This window comes from Thalassophryne amazonica, chromosome 7 (assembly GCF_902500255.1).
Source record: "Thalassophryne amazonica chromosome 7, fThaAma1.1, whole genome shotgun sequence".
NCBI classification, from domain to species: domain Eukaryota; kingdom Metazoa; phylum Chordata; class Actinopteri; order Batrachoidiformes; family Batrachoididae; genus Thalassophryne; species Thalassophryne amazonica.
In genome coordinates this window covers 54,177,376-54,198,880 of record NC_047109.1, presented here as the reverse complement: position 1 = coordinate 54,198,880, position 21,505 = coordinate 54,177,376, and the positions used below count along the sequence as shown (strand labels likewise).

Below are 21,505 nucleotides of genomic sequence, written 5' to 3'. Positions count from 1 at the left end.
GGGTGCGAGTCACACACCATGTGTGTTGCTTGTGTGGGGCACTTAGACAAATTTCACATCCAGCTCGGAAGTGATTGTCTGCTCACTGTTTTCGTGCTAACAGCGTGAATGGCCACACATCTTCTAAGTGTCAGGGGAGCATTGTTAGATGTTTGTGTGTCAGCTGGAATTTTCTCGACACCTGCCGCGAGAGAGATCGAATGGGCTCTCACAGGGCACCATCTGTCTTTCAGCCGCTGGTGTGCGCAAATAGCTGTAACAACAAGTGTACGAGGTGTTGGAGACAGCTCCAATTTTTCATGAATGGCATGCAATTCCTCCTTCGTGTGCTAGTTGGCTTAAATCGTATTATGTGTGAAGGGGCCCTGAACTTTGAGGTGCCATTTAAGTATGCACATAAGACCAAACCCAGCTTCTGCCCCTGCTTTTTAAAGATGTCATGGCACACTTTGTCATGTTCAATATAATGCAGATACTAGAAATCAGTATCTACCAATACTGATAATCTGACAGCTTTTCCCTATTTTAGATCAATTAATCAACAGCATGATACTGTACTGTAGTTTTAAAAAACAGAATGATCATACAAGAAGGAGAATAATTAGGGAAGCCACCAAGGTACCCATGACAATTTTGACAGAATTCTAAAATTAGTTACAGATTTCTGTGACTGTGATTAGAGAAACAAAGTATCATGCTTTGTTGCATCAGTTATACAGCTTCACGGTGGACTCAAACAGTGAATACTTTTCTTTAAAAAAAGTTGTGAAATTTCAGCTGCAGTTTGCCGGATGGCAGACAGGAGACTTGAACCTAGGTATGATCTGTTTTCATTTAGATATTTTAGTTTGAAAGTCTTTTTCTCTTCCACTTCAACATGAAGCTGTGACTGTTGATGCAACAGACAAGCTTCATCACCAATTCAGTCCTTGAAATGCAGAGGTGAGGTGGGCGCACGCCTGTCATGATAGCATATCTTGCTGGATGGTAACATCTTGGAAAATATCACAATAAATGTAATTATTACAATATAACTGACGTCAAATTAAGAACTTTTATGGCATTCACATATTGATAATATAGCATAAAAATGCAAGTGCATCCTTTCAAAGAGCAATTTTTCTTATTCTCAAGAATATTCAATAGCAGAATTGTTGCTGCCTTTCGGCTGCTCCTGTTTTTTGTACAGGGTCACCACAGTGGCTCCAGCACAGATCCGCATTGGGATTTGGCAGAAGTTTTACACTGGATGCCCTCCACATGAACTCCACTGTTACCTGGAGAAACACAGCCCCTGGTGGTGTGGTCTCCCATCCAAGTACTAACCAGGACCCACTCTGCTAAGCTTCTGAGATCTGACAGGATCAGAGTTACACAGAGCAGACTGGCTAATGTTCAACATTGGAATTGAAATGTGAATATATATATATATATATATATATATATATATATATATATATATATATATATATATATATATATATATATATATATATCCTAAGTCACTTATTCACATTTCAACAGGTAGTATGGTCTGATAGCCCCTTACTGCCTGAACTAATGGGCGATTTTCTCCATATGACGGGCCCTTCTCAGACATCAATGGGCCAATGCAAAGTGAAATAAAATGATATAAAACATATATTTACCTCCACCAGTGAAGTTGGAGGAGGTTATGTTTTTGCCGATTTGTTTGTCTATGAACAGCCTGGAGCCCGCAATTTTTCATATATTATGAAATTTTTACTGAAGATTCATGTCCTGATAGGCAAGAACTGATTCAAGGTCACGGGTCACAGGTCAAATTCAGGAAAAAGCCCCATGTTTAGCATTGATTTAATTTTCAAAAATTCAGAACTGTCAAAAAATTAAAATGTAACATTGAAAACCCCATTTAATGTATATTTTACACCATATCTTAATCAAACATGCCCCCATATTTGAAAGTGGGGTGCAGACTGGCACTCACTATTACCTGACAAAGTTTGATCTGGATCTGATCTGGATTGTGAATTTTGTGGACATTTGAATTTAATATTGAAAAGCCCATTTGGTATTACATTTTGCATTAGATCTCACTCAAAAGTGCCTCAATCACTCATTTTTCTGTTATGGATTTACCTACACCACCAAAATCCTGACAGGTGATCACATCTAAATTATTTAGCTCATGAAAAGCCACTTCCAACAGGACTTTGACCTTTAAAATTCATTCCAAGATAAAATTTTGTGGAATTAGGAACTAGTGTTGGCGGAGGTTTGCGCTCTAAGAGAACGGTCCTCTAGTTCAAGCTTTGCCATGTTTTTATCTATTGTAAGAGCCACAACTTATGCCAATTTAAGTTTAGGCGAAATATGATGCAAATTTTACATTTCATTATTTTGTGTTACATTTCATGTCTTTTGATGTTATGCACAGGTCGTAAATAATATTTAAAAGGCTAAAAACACATTAATATTGGATGTACATAGCATTTGCTGCGGTGTTGAGTGCCTGATGCAGCTTTCTGCACTGGAGCACCATGAGACGGAGTGTAAATGTAAAATTTCTTTTTAAATTAAACATTTTTGAATTGATTACATCTCATTCATGTTGGATGGATTTACTGTGCATATGTGAATGTTAAATGGGTTTTCTGACATGTCATGCCAGACCATCTTGAATAATTTATCAATCTTAAGTTTGTTTTGATTTTTTGCACAAATGATGGCATGTCATAAAACCTCACTCTGTACAAATGGGAAAGCATCACAGGAAGCATCGCTATTCAGCAAACATCCCATCTGTGAAATCTTGCACAGTCTCATTTAAAATGTCAACTTTTTAATACACTGGTGGAGTTCTGTGCCTAAACTTGCACGCAGTTGTCTGTCTGCGCTCATCAGGGGACAGTGATTCAACATTAATGTGTATCGGTACACTTTGGCTTTTAGGTTCAGATTTCAGAAGAAAAGGTAACTTAACCAATTCCAAACAAAATTCCAAACTGCCAAACTTTCTGTATGGATTAATGCCGTCACTTTGCTTTAACTGGCTGGTTCACTGTTGTATAATGGTCACTGTGAGCGCCTCCCACACAGACAGCAGGGCTGACCCGGCCTCTTGCAGAAAGCAGGAGACAGAGGGACAGACACAGCACGACTCTCTGAAATGTTAGTGACTTATGGAAACAAACATGGATATAAAGGGAAATATATTGAAGCCAGCAAAATGAGCATGGTCAACTTTATATGCTGAATGATAAGTCCATATAGTAATTATGATGGCAGGCAGAGGTGGGGGTGGGCTGGAGGTTAGATAGTTTTTTGTTTTTTTAAACCTGTCCATGTAGCCATTTAGTCAGAGTCACATGTCCAAAATCAGAACTCAATATTTTTATTTGTTAAGTCCTAATTAAATGACAATGTTTCTACATGTTAACATTTATTGTTTCGGCATGTCATCAATAGCTTCTTTGGCATTGTATATACCCCAAAATACAGCCATATTTCTCCAAAATAATGTTATTTAGTTTTAAATAACAGACCCAATCATACTGAGCTGGGTATGAAACTTTGATATTTGGAATATTGTGCTATACTCTTCAAACTGTCCATTGGACAGGTGTGGTGATCCCAAGTGGAGAAAAAAAAGGGAGCTGCTGAAGGGACTTACTCTGAAAACTGTCAGATATTGAAAGCGGTCAAGAAATTCTTTGGCCATATAACTGCAGTTCCTCATTTTAAGCCCAATGTAACTTATATGAGTAAAGACAGAGAAAGTAAATCATTTATGACTGTTGACTGCATCTTGTAAAAGTTTTAGAAACTCTACAATTTTAGTAAAATTGTCACATTTCTTTTTTCTTCATCAATCCATCCATCCATTTTCCATATCAACTTACTCCAATTAAGAGTTGTGGGGGGTTTGAAGCCTATCCCAGCAGTCATCGGGCATGAGGTAGGGTACACCTTGGACAGGACATCAGTCTATCGTAGTGTCAGGAACCTGGACCCAAAAGGGCTGGACACAATTGAGTCTTAGCAACCTGGTCTCACAGCAAGTCGTGATTCAGCAGCACGAAATATACATTAATCTATTGGTTCGTGATAGTGTAACGAAAAGCGCCTCATTTTCGTCACGGCAGCACAAATTCATTCTAATTCATTCCATGATGGCTGCACGAAATGAAAGTGAAGGGGGCGGGCGGTGGTGACTCATTTCGTGACGGGAGGACAAAAAAAAAAGAAAACGTGAGACTGGGCTGGTCTAATGCCGCGTTCACACCGGGCACGATCAGACGCTACAAATTTGCGTGGGTCACCAGGCGATGGACGCGCCTACTTCGCCCGGTGTATCGCTCTGCTTCGGTGGACTTTCGCTGCGAAAATTCACCCCGGTGCATCATCAAATAGGAGGAGCTTCCATTCCGCTCGCTGGCTCCGGTTGTCAGTCAAGCTAACATGACAGACCTTGATCACACGGAGCGAGTTGCTGTGGAAAGCTCCCAATACAGAGAGTATCATTATTTGCTGCAGGAGCTGTGTCTGGGTGATGGCCGCTTTCAGCGGTCCTTCCACCTCTGGGGGAGCCAGTTTGAGGATCAACTGTCCCGTTCGCGTGCGCACATGTAAACAATTAAAAAAAAAAAAAAAAAGAAACTCCACTGCTTACTGCAGCTGCCTCTTCCCCCCAAAAACTCTGTCATAATTGTGTTTAGAAACCAGTCACCATTTGTTTTATTATACAGCTGTGTAGTTAATAAGTTAAATAATCTCCAGGACGATTCGTGCGCGCGCACGTAAAAAAAAAGGAAAAAGCTCCGCTCCCGCTGCTGCAAGTAGGGCTGCTGCTCGCTCCAAAAACTCTGTCATAACTGTGTTTAGAAACCAGTCACCATTTGCTTTATTATACAGCTGTGTAGTTAATAAGTTAAATAATCTCCAGGACGATTCGCGCGCGCGCACGTAAAATAAAAATAAAAAGAAACTCTGCTCCCCGCTGCTGTGGTGCTGCTGTTCACTCTAAAAACTCTGTCATGATTGTGAAATAAAGGACAAAAGAGACATAAGTCCTGCTCACAGGCTGCTACCAGATACAGGACATGTTCACATCTTCAGTCAAACTTCAGACATCTCCATGTCACTACATATTCAGTCACTGATTGGTCATCGCGGCGCAACGAGACGAAAAAGTTCAGATTTTTGAACTTGGGGAGGAGGGCAACGCGACATGACGCGACACAATATCACACCACAAACGCGCAAAACGCTCAGCATCGCTTCACTCGCGTCCATCGCGTCACGCTGCGCGGTTTGGCACCAAAACGCGTCCTTACATTGGGATTACATGGCAACTTGTGGCTGCAGTCGCTCGCGTCGCGCCCGGTGTGAACGCAGCTTAAGAGTGTAAAAATGGGTTTACTGAAAAGCCGGGCAAATGTCAGTACACAGGTAGGCAATCCAGAATCAGCAACAGTATCCAAACCATGAGACAAAGGTGAGATCATAAACAGGCAAAAGGTTCAGTACAAGGCAAGACAAAAACAATATCAAGAATGATGAGAAATAGTCTGGAATGATAACACAAGGAACAACGAACTGGCAAAGATATGGGGGGAAACAGAGGGTTTGAATAACAGATGATTAGAGACAATGAGACACAGGTATGGGAGAACAACCAGGAAGAGGGTGTGGCAAACAAAAGGGACAAGACACACCCAGACCAAACCCCAAACACAAGACAAGAGCGTGCAGTCATCCAAACACAAAGCAGACAAACCTGAACATAAGAATAAACCCAAACATAAATACAATGAAAATACAAAAATCCACACATGAAATAACCATCCACATGACACACAGGGCTTCTTCATCAATGTGTCCAAAAAAAAAAAAAAAAAAAAATCCAAACATTCTTATTCCATTAAAGAAAATTCCATGTTAATTTTAGAAACTAATCCATTTTCAACACCAATTTTCAATCTGAAAACAACAACAAATTAATTTAGGTGTTCTGTGTGGTACATGACAACACAAAGACATTTGCTGATGATCACTTAATAAAATTGAAAACCTGATGAAATACAACCAGGCTCTGTGATGGACTGACATTCTGTCTCAGGTGTACTCAGCCTCATGTCCAATGTCTGCTGGGATAAGCTCCAGCTTCCAACCCCCAACTGCAGTAAGTGGATATGGAAAATGAATGAATGAATGAATGAATGAATGAAATACAACCAGATTATCTTGTAAACTGCAGGAAACCAATAAATACATTTTTTTTAAAGGTGAAAAAGTTGTGGCACATATTACTTTAACATATTAATTTATAAATATTAGATATTTAGCAGAATTCCATTATTTTTAAAAGTTAAAACCTTTGCACTATACTGGATTAATCAAGTTTAGTTTACTTTGTTAAATGTTTTGGTGGAAAAATGTGTTTATATTCTACACTGCAAAGATAACAAAAAATAGTTTTGGTGTAATGGTGTTGTTGACCCTTGGAGATCTCTTCCCAAAAAAAAAAATCCCCAGTTAGTGGTTTTATTCTAGAATTGACTACTTTCTAACAAATAGTACTCTCAATGCTCAGGTAGTGGACACAGATTATTTAACCATAGCAATTTCCAATCATGCACCTGATTTTTAAAGCAATCAGTTTGTTAATTATAGGTGAAGTTTCCTGCCTTGAATATTTAATTCCCTCCTTCTGTCAGATAATACATTGTGCCAATTTGTCTCTACTGCTATTGATGATTTCCTTGAATTTACTTATAACTTAAATTTACTAATATCTTAGGGGCAAATTATCTCCTACTCCGCACATTCCACTAAAAACTAAACTCCAGACTCAATGAGATTTCATTGTCAACTTGTGCTATAGATCAGATATGCGGTCTGAATCCCTCTCCAGAACTATTTAAGCAACGTCGTAATCTACAAGCCGAATTTGACTTTATTGTCACCAAGAATTTTATTACAGAGATTAGAGCATGCCATAGGTATTAAAGGCACTGCGCTGCGGTGGTTTGAATCATATTTGTCTAATAGATTACAATTTGTTCATGTAAATGGGGAATCTTCTTCACAGACTAAGTTAATTATGGAGTTCCACAAGGTTCTGTGCTAGGACCAATTTATTCACTTTATATATGCTTCCCTTAGGCAGTATTATTAGACGGTATTGCTTAAATTTTCATTGTTACGCAGATGATACCCAGCTTTATCTATCCATGAAGCCAGAGGACACACACCAATTAGCTAAACTGCAGGATTGTCTTACAGACATAAAGACATGGATGACCTCTAATTTCCTGCTTTTAAACTCAGATAAAACTGAAGTTATTGTACTTGGCCCCACAAATCTTAGAAACATGGTGTCTAACCAGATCCTTACTCTGGATGGCATTACCCTGACCTCTAGTAATACTGTGAGAAATCTTGGAGTCATTTTTGATCAGGATATGTCATTCAAAGCGCATATTAAACAAATATGTAGGACTGCTTTTTTGCATTTACGCAATATCTCTAAAATCAGAAAGGTCTTGTCTCAGAGTGATGCTGAAAAACTAATTCATGCATTTATTTCCTCTAGGCTGGACTATTGTAATTCATTATTATCAGGTTGTCCTAAAAGTTCCCTAAAAAGCCTTCAGTTAATTCAAAATGCTGCAGCTAGAGTACTGACGGGGACTAGAAGGAGAGAGCATATCTCACCCATATTGGCCTCTCTTCATTGGCTTCCTGTTAATTCTAGAATAGAATTTAAAATTCTTCTTCTTACTTATAAGGTTTTGAATAATCAGGTCCCATCTTATCTTAGGGACCTCGTAGTACCATATCACCCCAATAGAGCGCTTCGCTCTCAGACTGCAGGCTTACTTGTAGTTCCTAGGGTTTGTAAGAGTAGAATGGGAGGCAGAGCCTTCAGCTTTCAGGCTCCTCTCCTGTGGAACCAGCTCCCAATTCAGATCAGGGAGACAGACACCCTCTCTACTTTTAAGATTAGGCTTAAAACTTTCCTTTTTGCTAAATCTTATAGTTAGGGCTGGATCAGGTGACCCTGAACCATCCCTTAGTTATGCTGCTATAGACGTAGACTGCTGGGGGGTTCCCATGATGCACTGTTTCTTTCTCTTTTTGCTCTGTATGCACCACTCTGCATTTAATCATTAGTGATCGATCTCTGCTCCCCTCCACAGCATGTCTTTTCCTGGTTCTCTCCCTCAGCCCCAACCAGTCCAGCAGAAGACTGCCCCTCCCTGAGCCTGGTTCTGCTGGAGGTTTCTTCCTGTTAAAAGGGAGTTTTTCCTTCCCACTGTAGCCAAGTGCTTGCTCACAGGGGGTCGTTTTGACCGTTGGGGTTTTACATAATTATTGTATGGCCTTGCCTTACAATATAAAGCGCCTTGGGCAACTGTTTGTTGTGATTTGGCGCTATATAAAAAAATTGATTGATGATTGAAGAATGCAGAGTGTTTGCTATTATGTACTCCTAGCTCTTACTATGAGCATGGTGACAAGGAAAGTCCTTTGTTGACTCATCAGTTAAACCAACAGGCTGCCTCATGCCTGATACCCCAAATTAGAAACACTTCTCATGTTCTTACCACTGATCCCACTGAAATCAATGCTACTTTTAAATCTTTTTATTCTGCATGATATTCTCTGAATTCCCTAATGATGCCTCCCAAAATAAAGAAGTTTCTCTGCGGTTTTAAGTACCCTGTCATTGTTCCTGATTTGACAGAGGAGCTGAATGCACCACTTTCTTTGGAAGAAATATTAAGCCAATCACAGCAATGCAATCTAATAAAGTACCTGGTCCTGATGGGTTTCCAGTTGAATTTATAAGGTATTTAGTGGAAAATTAGCTCATGTGCTTTTATCTGTGTTCAAAGAATCTTTGGAGCAGGGTTTATCACCACCAATGCTAACACAAGCATCTATGGCTCGCCTCCTCAAGAAAGACAAAGATCCTACTTCTTGTGGCTCTTGCGGACCTGGGTACTGTGAAGCATTCATTATATATTTTCAGCTAACTTTACCCCCTTATCGCAAAGATTAAATCTGACATGAAACGTTGGAGTAGTCTTCCACTTTCTTTAACATAGAAATAAAGCAGTCAAAATAAATATTTGCCCAAATTAATTATTTTGTTCCAATCCATTCCTGTTTTTGTGCCAAAGTACTTCTTTGTCTCTTTAGACAAGTCTATTTGTTTTTTCATATGGGGCGGGAAATCTCCAAGGGTTCGCAAAGGTTTGTTACAACAATGTAAATTGGCTGGTGGTCTTGCTCTTTCTGTTGTGTGGGCCGCCAGAAGAGGAGGTACTGCTGGCCCACCACCAGAGGGCGCCCTGCCTGAAGTGCGGGCTTCAGGCACGAGAGGGCGCTGCCGCCACGGACACAGCCGGGGGTGACAGCTGTCACTCATTATCTCTTGACAGCTGTCACCCATCTACTCTACATCATCTCACTCCATAAAGACCAGACGTCATCTCCACCTCGTTGTCGAGATATCGTACTTCTCTGGAGGTAACTTTCTCTGCCTATATTGATTGATTCCAAGTGCTATTGTGTTGCAGCTGTCAACCAGAGGATCGGCGTGGGTCGCGACTGTTTCGTCCTACGTCAGATAAGTGGTTACACAGACGCTGCACGAGTGTGAGTTAGAGGTGGAGGTGGCATTCCCACCGTTATTGTTACTGGGTGTACACACACCCACACTTGACTGTCTTTGCTCTTCGCCAGCAGTACCAGATCCGAAAGTCGGGGACGGTGATCACCTGGGAATTCGGGACTTGGTGGCTCCAGTATTCACCAGGTTCGGTGGCGGCGGAAATCGTGTGGTTCCGGCTCTTCTCGGGACAGACATCTTCTATCCTCGAGCCTGCCCACACGTCACCATTGTGGATTGACTGTTGTCAGATACTGAGATTGTTTGTATATTCGTTGTGCACCTTCACAACATTAAATTGTTACTTTCTGGCTCATCTATTGACCGTTCATTTGCGCCCCCTGTTGTGGGTCCATGTCACTACACTTTCACAACACTTTCAAATTTTCTGTATTATTATTGGGCTGCACATGTTCAAAAACTTTGTTTTTGGGTCGGATAATCTAATACTTATTGGTGTAAACTGGAGCTGTTTTCCTGTAAGTCATCCTCAATTTCAACCTTACTTTAGGGCCCCTTCACACATACTACAAATAAGTACAAATCAGGGTGAATCACGGCGGAAGAGCTCGTATGAGCGAACCATGAAAACATCGAGCCGACGAGCAGGAGTGAACGAACCCGCTGTGACGGTTTCGTGCATGCACGATGTCATGCACGAGCATGCAAGAAAACCGTTGCAGCAGACAACACAGTGTGGTTAGACCTTACTTGCATGAAGCACCTTGAGGCAACTTGTTGTGATTTGCCGCTATATAAATGAAAATTAACTGAAATTGAAATTGAAGCAGCTGGAGCATGTGTAAACACATCGCGCAGCTGCTGTGAAAAAAAAAAATATGTGGTGTGTCCATAAAGTAACGGTCCTTTATATTTTTTTTAAAACTATATGGATTTCATTCATATGTTTTTATGTCAGACATGCTTGAACCCTCGTGCGCATGTGTGAGTTTTTCCACGCCCGTCGGTGACGTCATTCGCCTGTGAGCACGCCTTGTGGAAGGAGTGGTCCCGCCCCCTCGTCGGATTTTCATTGTCTGGAAATGGCGGAATGAAAAGGACTTTTTTTCCATCAGAATTTTTTCAGAAGCTGTTAGAGACTGTTACCTGGAAACCATTCGAAAAGTTATCTGGCTTTGGTGAAAATTTTACGGGCTTCACAGAGAATAAGGACTTTAACTACAGCTTTAAGGACCCCTTTAAGGACGGTCGGTGCGCCGCGCTTCGAGCTGCGACGTCGCGGCACAAACCACTGGATCATTTCTAAGCTGATGGCTCTGTGGATACGAGACCATCGTGTGCTCTTTCTCTGGTTATCACAAGAGCTGGACATCAGCCATTTTCTGGCAGATTTCACTTTTGACAAGAGATTTTGTCATGGAAAGCCGCGCGGAGGCTTTGCGCGTCACGACCGATTCGCTGATGAAGCGAGACAAAGGAACACCTCCGTTTTGGTCTCACAGGACGGCTTTGAGATGGCGTTCAGACAGCGGTCGGTGGTTTTTCCATCGAGTGATTATCCGAGAAATTGTGGATGTGCCTGGACATGCCAGAACATGTCCCGTGAGGCTCATCACGGCATTGCTTTGTGCCATGCGGCACCGCCGCGACGCGCGGAATTCCTCCGCACGTCTGTCTCAATGTGCCGGAAAAAAGTGCTGATGTCCACATCTTTTCACAATTCCTGTGCTAGTCAGACGATGTCCCGGATTAAAACACAGCGTCCAGTTTGGAAATGAACGGCACATTTCACTGTTACAGGAGTTTTTGTCATGGAAAGAGGAGCGGAGGCTTCGCGCGTCGCGGCTATGCCGCATGGCGCACAGCAACGCCGTGATGAAGCCTCACGGGAAATGTTCTGGCATGTCCAGGCACATCCACAATTTCTCGGATAATCACTCGATGGAAAAACCACCGACAGCTGTCTGAACACCATCTCAAAGCCGTCCTGTGAGACCAAAACGGAGGTGTTCCTTTGTCTCGCTCCATCAGCAAATCGGCCTCCGCTCGGCTTTCCATGACAAAATCTCTTGTTAAAAGTGAAATCTGCCGGAAAATGGTTGATGTCCAGCTCTTGTGATAACCAGAGAAAGTGCACACGACGGTCCCGGCTCCACAGAGCCATCCGTTTTAGAAATGATCCGGTGGTTTGTGACTCTCGATGGCGGCACGGAGCGTGACGCGTTGAGCGTCCTTAAAGCCGTCCTTAAAGCCACCGTTAAAGCTGTAGTAACAGTACTTATTCTCTGTGAAGCCCGTAAAATTTTCACCGAAAGCCAGATAAATTTTTCTAATGGTTTCCAGATGCCAGTCTCTAACAGTTTCTGAAAAAATTCTGATGGGGAAAAAAAGCCCAAATCATTCCGCCATTTCCTGACAATGAAAATCCACCAAGGGGGTGGACCACTCCTCACTCAAAGCCTGCTCACAAGCGAATGACGCAACCGACAGGCGTGGAAAAACTCACGCATGCGCACGAGAGTTCAAGCTTGTCTGACGCAATCACACGTAATTCAAATCCATATGGTTTTTGAAAAAAATAATAAGGTCGGATACTTTTCTAATAGACCTCGTATTTAGGATCCCTGATAGTTCAGTTCCATTAACCTCCATACAGAATGATAATGTAGTGTTTGCGTCATTGATAGCAAGATGGACTATTTTGTTACACTGAAATCAGCGAATTGTCCCTCTATCTCTCAATGGTTAAAAGAAACCATGTTTTTTTTATAAAATTGGATAAAATCAAATATACAATCAGAGGATCCACCCTTTTATATCTTATTTTATGGAACTATACCTCAATCATCCAACATTACACCACAGCACTTTAAACATTTTTAATTTATGCCTTAAATTTAAGAGCACCCAAAAATAACACCCAAGCATCAGTTCTCTATGTTACTGTTTCTCAAGCCTCAGACTCCAAAGCTGAACCGCCCAATCATTAAAGGTTAATTTAAACTGCTATAACAATGGGTAGACGGTGCAGAATGAGCTCCAAATAAAACTCCCACACACTCTGCCCGAAGAAGGAAAAAAACTGAGAAAGCAGTGCTGCTGGCAGGTATGAAATAAAGCCTGAGGTATTTCTTCTATCGCTGGGGGCTTGCCTCCTACAATCCTCTGGGGTCGTCACTGTATTTCCAATTTCATTTCTGGACCTCCACCCCACCGCCACCCCACAACTGTCTCATGAGGGTGTCTGGATTGATGGCAGTTGAACCACAGGCGCACACACATACACAGACACACACACACACACACACACGTAGTGCAAGTAATGCACCCACATACATGCACATACTCTCACACACACACACAAATGTAACCCCACTGGTCCTGACACTGTCCTTGGTGCTGAAATACCCCAAGCCAATATCAGTGTTGATTGCTAACATGCCGTGAAGCTTTTCCAATCAATCAAACATTGCCGAAGAAAAATCCTTAACTAAAGTTAAAGTGATGATGAAAACCAAATACGCCACAGTGGGTGGTAATTGTGTCACAGCTGCCAATTAAAATAAGAATGGAAGCGAGGGAAGCACCTTGTTTCAGGAGCTCTATGTATCTCCACCGTCTCACTCCATCACTGTTAATAATTGATCAAAGTTTGCAGGCTTGGCTTTGATATATCCATGGCAACGGCCTGTGCCGTGTGTGTGTGTGTGTGTGTGTGTGTCTGTCTCTGTGAACGCAGATCTCAGAAAGCTGTAAATAGTCTGATGCTGTCGCCAGAATAGCCAGGGAAACAAGCTGTTCTGCTACCACAGGGTATCTGCATCCATTAAAAGGACAGACTGGGATTAAGTGTTGAGCCTCATGAATATTGTATGATGTTGAACAAGCTGAGGACATCTCTTGATACGCCACACTCTTAACAGCCATATGTGTGTGTGTGTGTGTGAGTGTGTGTGTGTGTGTGTGTGTGTGTGTGCACGCACGCGCTCAGGCACCTGTTTGCCAAAACTGAGTCACACTTTAATGCGTCGCTTTTATGCAGAATTGTTGCTAGACTATAAGGACGCAATAAAAGTTCACCTTATCAACAAATTCCTATCAAGAGCGTCTGCTGCATAATTGCATTTGATCTTGAGATGCAAGCAAACAGTGGGGCGGCTGTATCCTTGTCTTAATCTCACAGTCAGACAAAGTCAGACTGCTCAATAACAATGTGGATTGTGTAATAACAGCTTGAAGTAAATATAATTTCTCATTAATCCCTTTTCTTATAATTGCTTTTCTGCCTCTACAAGGCTAAGATTTTCATTACAATTCCAGCCAGGTGAAAAATGAGCATAATCACAAAGCAAACACCTCATTCCAAACACAGCGTACCAAAAGGAAAATATGAAAATCCGCCCCTTGACTTAATTCAAGGAATTAGCTGCCTTTACTCAGACAATGTCACACCAGCGTCTTTGAGCCTGTCTATTCAAAGGATATGTTTCCCGAGTCAAAGGTGCCAACCATTCCTCAAGCTCTAGGCACGAGCTTTTCCAAGCTCTATAAAATCTGTTTGTGAAAATGCTTTATCTTTATAGTTATGGAATACATGCGCTGCAGCTGCCCACTTCATTGTGCCTGTAATCAGAGGATGCATACACACACACACACACACACACACACACACACGCCTGCGTGTGTACAAACATGTTTGTTCTTTTTAACATTTGATCACAAAACCCAAAGTGTGCGCCAAACACAACGTGAACGAGCACTCGCGGGTACGGCTGGCCTGTGCATACAGCTATTGTATGAATTTGCACACATATTTTAACAGCACTGAAACCTTATTTGTTTCTATGGTTTGCTTCAAGAGTAACTGTGTTGCCATGCCAACTCACCCCCCCCCCCCCCCCCATTCTGTTAAACAGGATTCCAATGCAGAGCCTGGCACCACCAATCAGAATAAGGCTCATAGCAATCTCTAACCAGACCCAGAACAGTTAACCGTTTGGTGCCCCGGCTCCTCTCCAGACATCCATCCTGCAACGTCATTAATAACAACCCTCCAGGGGAGAGACACAGAGGACATCCATTAATTGTCTCCATTCATCCCTTGATGGATGAAGCCACTCCTATTGAGGGTCAACATTCAGAATTCAGACAGCAACAAGAACCAAACAGAAAAATGATTTACTAAGAGTAACAATGAACTTCTTGATTAATGAGTGTCTTTTAAAGCCTGAGCAGCAGGTGTGCAACAGAGCAGTGGGAAGACGGAAACCAGCAGGGTGTGGATATTGGATTTGTAGTGATTTATAATGTCGACATTTTAAAATACCACCATGATTAATGATTGATGATGGTGATGGTGGGGGGGGGGGGGGGTCATTTAAGGTATACCAATCGGGCCATTGTGGCAAACCTTCTTCATTATGCAGAATTTGTGCTGTAAGAGCGGTACCTGTGCTGATTCAAAATGAAATTACTTCAGTTATTTTATTTGGGTCTCCAACTACTCATTGCTTTCATTGATTACCTAATGTGTTGATTTATAATAAAAAAAAAAAATCAATCATTTAGTCTACCAAAATTTAGAGAATAAAGAAACTGTCAATCAAGGTTTAAATATACTTGGGGTAAACATAGCATGTGTCAAAGAGAATAAGTTGTTAAGTGTGATTATTGATGATAGAATTAACTGGAAAGCTCATATTCAATCACTACACATGCTGTATTGCACATTGATTGCACCTTACTTGATGTTCTGTGCTGAAGTCTGGGGCAATAACTATAAAACTACAGTGCAACCATTATTTAGCCTTTTCATTCAAGACTGTTCAATTGATGTATAAAGTGAAAAATGAGCAATTACCAGTTAGAATTCAAGAATATTTTACACAAAGAGAAGGAATATATACTCATAATTTAAGGGGTCTGTATCATTTTTAAATTGCTGGCACTAGGACAACCAGGAAATACTTCTGTGTCTCCATTTGTGGTCCTAAAAAATTGAATAATCTCCCTGAGAAACTCAAGTGATGTCCAGATATCAACCAGTTCAAATATGTAAACAAAGAAATGGTATTCTCCAAATATGTATTAGAGGCAAGTGGTTGAGTTGTGTTGTATGAAGGTGTTATACTTGAACCTTTTCTATTGAAATAGTAGATGGTAACAAGCTGTACTGGGAGCTGTTGGGAAATATTTGTTTCTTTTAATTGTAATTATGAGCTGCTGTTGTTCAGATTTTGTTTAGAAATAAACGTTTATGGGCAGGCACATATGCCTGGTTTGATTTGATTTCATAGAGGGGTGTAGGTGTTATAAGCTTTGCTTCTGCCTACGCCTTTAGGCACCATGTACATGTTTATTTTTTTCCTTACTGTCTTTTTATTTGACTACTTTGAGTTTTGTGTTGTATATGAGTGAAATTTTGTTGCTATGGGTGTCTAATAAATCCAAATCAATTCAATTAAAAAAATTAAATTCAATTCCCATAGCCTAACGGCACGAACTGCTCTCTCTAAGCACCACTAGTCAAAATATTAATTTAATATTTGCTTATAAACCAAGAAAAACATAAATGCATCATATCTGACAAGATGAAAACAGAAGCTGTTTGGTACATTAAATATATAAGTTAATGACAAATTATTAATCCATTATCAAAATAGTTGGTGTTGCATTTCTGTCATTCAACTAATTGATTAATTGCATGATCATCACTAAGTGATATATGTAATTTTAGAAAAATGGTATCCATTTCAAAAACTGACTCCCATCCATCCCTGCTATACTGATTAAAGGATTATAATCTGCAACATACAGTTTACAATATTGACATCAATTTTTTGTTAGCAGTGAAATATTTATTAGGTTAATCAGTATGTCAATTAGCTGTTAAGTTGATGACCCAAAATACATACTGGTGAATCATTAAAATCATTTATGAAGAACAAACACCCACATTGACTTTTTCAAGCTATTGAAATACAATTTTCTCCATTATTTCAGGTAAATCATTTTAGACTGATTTCAAACTGCAGAACACCTACATCCAACTAACGTTTAAGGTGTTCCTCATCAAAAATATTTGAAAAAACAAACTTTTAAAATTGATTTTAAATTGAAATAATCTGGTTATTGACAGGTTTTAACCAACTCTATACTAAGATTAAAATAGTTTAAAGTGTTTGCATGATTTAAATTTGATTAAAACAATGGAAAATGCTTTAACCATAATCAGTACATGTGGGGGTCCAAGCAGACCCTACAGGTATATTTTTTGATATATGTTCTGAACCATTATACTTATTCATCTGAAATGCTATGGAATTGTCAGTTATATAGCTGTCTTCAGTTTCACTTATTTAGATCCTATTTGATTAATTACTGTTGGCCCTGTTATCATTTTTCTAATGGAGTCTGTTTGGATCCCAGTTTGAAATAATGGCACCTGATCAGACTATGGAGCCAAAACTTTGAGCTTTGTGTCAATTTTTCATAACTACTGCACTGGTGGAGCAGTTTTCATTCAGGATGTTGCATCAAAGCAACTGCAGGGAGTAGGGGAGGTACAGAATTTTTTTAATTTATAAATCATGTTTGGGAAAGAGAAATAAATTTTCAAAGTTCTTTCAAAATTAAATCTGATTTATTTGCCAGATACTCAACTGTCATTTGTCAAAATAGTTGCATAGTGACCCTGCAGTGACCTCCAGAAGTATTGGAACACTTGGTATTTCACACATTTTAATTTGTTTATGCCATTTCAAATACAAGGAAATCCAAAAAATAAATAAATAAATCTAAAATTATCTTCCTTAAACTCAGATTGAAAGCAAATCTCTACAACTTGATATTAATTAATTAATATAAATTAATAATTAATTAATATATACGCCAAGATGATGGGTTGCATAAGTAATGGAACACTTTGGTATAATGTCTTGCAAATAATCAGTTTTATTGCCAGTTTTATTTCTTTATTTTTTGTATTTTTTGTATTTGAAATGGCATATAAACAATTTAAAATGTGTACTGATGAGGGGTTAAACAGATGTTCTTACATTCGGAAAGGGTTTGCAGCTCTACACCAATTACACAAAATTTTACACTGAATTTTATAAGTCAAACTGCCTGGTGGTTTTAAACAATAGTATAGAGAATATATACTAGGTCAATACGGGTTTAAATCATTTTAGGAGGTTTAAAAGTGGATTTAAATGGTTTTAATCCAATATAAATAGAATCTGGTTTTAAACAGATGCTTTTACCATCTGAACAGTTTGAACAGCTCGAAATCAATAGGTGCATTTCAAATTAATTTAAACACAAATAATCTTGTTTTAACTGGTTTAAACATTTCTTCAGAAATAGATGCTGTTGCAAAGATTTAAACTGAATCTAAAACAATTTTAATCATATACTTGTATAACTTGGTGGAAACTAATTTAAACAAAATGATTTTATATTCTGTACTGGTTTGCGTTATACAAAATTTTAAAAATGAATTTAAATACAAACTTCTGGTGTGAACTGATTTTAAACTGGACAATGACAACGGTTTAAATGACTTTTAGAATGTTTAAAACTGGATTTGAAACACCTCTAAAACTGATGAGTGGTGTGCCAAATGTCTATTAATAATAATAAGCCTGACACCGAAAGTACCACGGAGCCTGTGAATGGATTGATTCAGTGTGAGTTCAGAAAGCTCGCGGAGGAAAATGGAAACAGTGATGGAGAGACGTGATTGCGGGAGCAGAAAGCTGAGAGCCATGCAGATGAGGCGTAGCAGTGATGGAGCATGGACAAGCAGCGCACCTGAAACACAATGAGTCCCCGTAGAAATGTGACAGGCAGATCATTATGCTGATTGACACCACATGGCACCTCCTGTGGCTCTCTCTCCTCCACATGCACTCACCATGCTGTCGTAGTAGATCAGCTCCAGCTCGTAGTCGGGCAGGATGTCGCTCCTGTTGTTCACCAGGTCCAGAGCCATCTGAGCGGACGGCAAGCACGCCTGTCCGCCGGGCCAGCCTCCGCTCATGGGGAACAGAGCTCCGATGTACAGCTTCTTCTTGCCTGCGGACGGCCGTGGACAGAGGAGAAGGATGATCAGACATGCACGGAGGAGCGTCGCGTGTCCGCGAGCTGTCCGAGCTGCCGGCGGCATGGTTCAAGGTGAGCCGAACCAAGCCGAGAAAGTCCGGTCCAGCGGGGGGGGGGGGGGGGGGGGGGGGGTGTTACTGCTTAATCTTCAACGGACTGCCAGCGAACTGTCTCAGCGCATCAATTCAACGAATCGGCGCGTAAATGCGCATAACGCGCGCTTCATTACCAACACTCCGATATCAGCCTCTCCTTTGCGCGTGAAGTTCCGACATCGCACGACCCGCGGTCCAACTCATTCCTGCGCCCGGATTAAACCGAGATAACCGAGCTTTGCGCTTCCACGCATTTATGGAAATTCGACTCGAACGATGGAGAGAAACAATAAAGGAGAGACGCGCCGCGTCGACAAGGCGAGCGGAGAGACGAGCTGCTCCCGACGAGAGGGAGGAAGGAGCTGCACCTCCTCAAAAAACGCACACACGCACAACTCCGACACATGAAGCGATGTGAGCGCGGCGAAGCGCTGCGTCTGATCCACTGCAGCACCGGCTGCACGAGTGCGTGAGAGAGAGAGAGGGAGGAGGAAAGAGAGAGGGAAGGGAGAGGGAGAAAGAGGGAAGGGAGAGGGAGAAAGAGGGAAGAGAGAGGGAGGGGGGAAAGAGGGAGGGAAGGATAGAGGGACTGTGAGGGAAAGAGATCTCAATGACTGTTTAATGTGTTACACGTTGAGATTAAGCAAAAGAGGAAAAAATAGTCTTCACAAAGCCTGGTTTTATTACATTTTTCTTCTGCTTCTGCGTTTAAAGCTTACTTTCCCATAATCAATGTACCAAAACATACATACATATATATATATCGGGTGTCCCAAAAAATATGCAACATTTTATCAGCAAAGAAAATGTCAAAGCATATGTCTAGGAAATAAATTTATGGCTGGATAGAAAGCTGAAAGGTTGTAGTTTTTCATACCAATGTCAATATTGGCCCTGCATTTTGTCAGTCTAGCATAAAGTCACTGCACCTGTTTGACACACTTGGTCTGGTGCCAAAACTCAATAATTATTGTTTGCTGTAGTATGTTTAATCTTGGCATTTTCCTGAGTCTTGCTTGGCATCAACATAAACTTCAGGGTCTCTGCGAGTAAAAAAGAAACATACAACCTTTTTTATTTTTACAAAAACCTGATGGATTTGAATCACGTGTGCTTGCATCAGCCAACCTTGAACCTTCGTGTGCATGCATGAATTTTTTCACGCCTGTCGATTGCGTCATTTGCTGGTAAGCAGCCTTTGTGTGAGGACGTGTAGTGCGCTCGGCGGATTTTCATTGCAAGGAAAAAGACAGAACGACTGGAGCAGCGCTACATCAAATTTTGACAGAAACTGGGCGACAGCCAGGTGGAAACCATTCGGAAAAGTCAGACGGCTTTCGGTGACGATGCTATGGGCATCACACAGATTAAGGAGCGGTACAACCGGTTTAAAGACGTCCGCACAACGGTGGAGAGCGCGCTGCGCTCCGGTCGGCCATCAACATGCTGAAATGACCAGATCATTCCAAAGTGAATGCTGTGGTGATGCGGGACCGTCGTGTGACTATCCGAGAAATTGTGGAAGAGGTGGACATCAGCACTTTTTCGGCACATTCCACTGTGACAGAAGATTTGGCCATGAAAAGAGTGGTGGTGAAATTCATGCTGCTGCTGACGGTGGAGCAAAAGCGCCTTCGTGTTGAAGTCTCACAGGACATGTTGTGACATGCCCACCTCTTCCACAATTTGTCGGATAGTCACACGACTGAAAAGTCACCGAAAGCCGTCTGAATCATCCGAATGGTTTCCACCTGGCTGTCGCCCAGTTTCTGGCAAAATTTGATGCGGCGCTGCTCCAGTTGTTCCGTCTTTTTCCTTGCAATGAAAATCCGCCAAGCGCACGACACACACCTCACACAAAGGCTGCTTACCAGCAAATGACACAATCGACAGGCGTGAAAAAGTTCATGCATGCACACGAAGGTTCAAGGTTTGCTCGTGCAAACACACGTGATTCAAATCCATCAGGGTTTTGCAAAAAATAAAAAGGTCCGATACTTTTCTAACAGACCTCGTAAGTGATTAAGTTTGTAGCATTTAAGGGTCAAACCGAGTGTTGTATTTTTTTGGGGGACACCATATATATACAACCCCTGGCAAAAATTATGGAATCACCGGCCTCAGAGGATGTTCATTCAGTTGTTTAATTTTGTAGAAAAAAAGCAGATCACAGACATGACACAAAACTAAAGTCATTTCAAATGGCAACTTTCTGGCTTTAAGAAACACTATAAGAAATCAAGAAAAAAAGATTGTGGCAGTCAGTAACGGTTACTTTTTAGACCAAGCAGAGGACAAAAATATGGAATCACTCAATTCTGAGGAAAAAATTATGGAATCACCCTGTAAATTTTCATCCCCCAAATTAACACCTGCATCAAATCAGATCTGCTCATTGACATTGACCCTATGTGTATTTTTGCAAGGAATGTTTTTGCAGTTTTTGCTCTATGGCAAGATGCGTTATCATCTTGAAAAATGATTTCATCATCCCCAAACATCCTTTCAATTGTCCAAAATATCAACATAAACTTGTGCATTTATTGATGATGTAATGACAGCCATCTCCCCAGTGCCTTTACCTGACATGCAGCCCCATATCATCAACTGTGGAAATTTACATGTTCTCTTCAGGCAGTCATCTTTATAAATCTCATTGGAAAGGCACCAAACAAAAGTT

At 40.9% G+C, this 21,505-nt stretch overlaps 1 protein-coding gene across 1 annotated transcript in view; it reads right to left on the bottom strand.

Annotated features, from left to right (window-relative positions):
- The window catches only part of gabbr1a (gamma-aminobutyric acid (GABA) B receptor, 1a), a 442,232-nt gene that overhangs the window by 289,917 nt on the left and 130,810 nt on the right, over nucleotides 1–21,505 (bottom strand). The window contains exon 7 of the mRNA XM_034174198.1: nucleotides 18,543–18,703. Coding sequence (XP_034030089.1) covers nucleotides 18,543–18,703 — 161 coding nt within the window. The remainder of the gene's footprint in view (nucleotides 1–18,542; nucleotides 18,704–21,505) is intronic.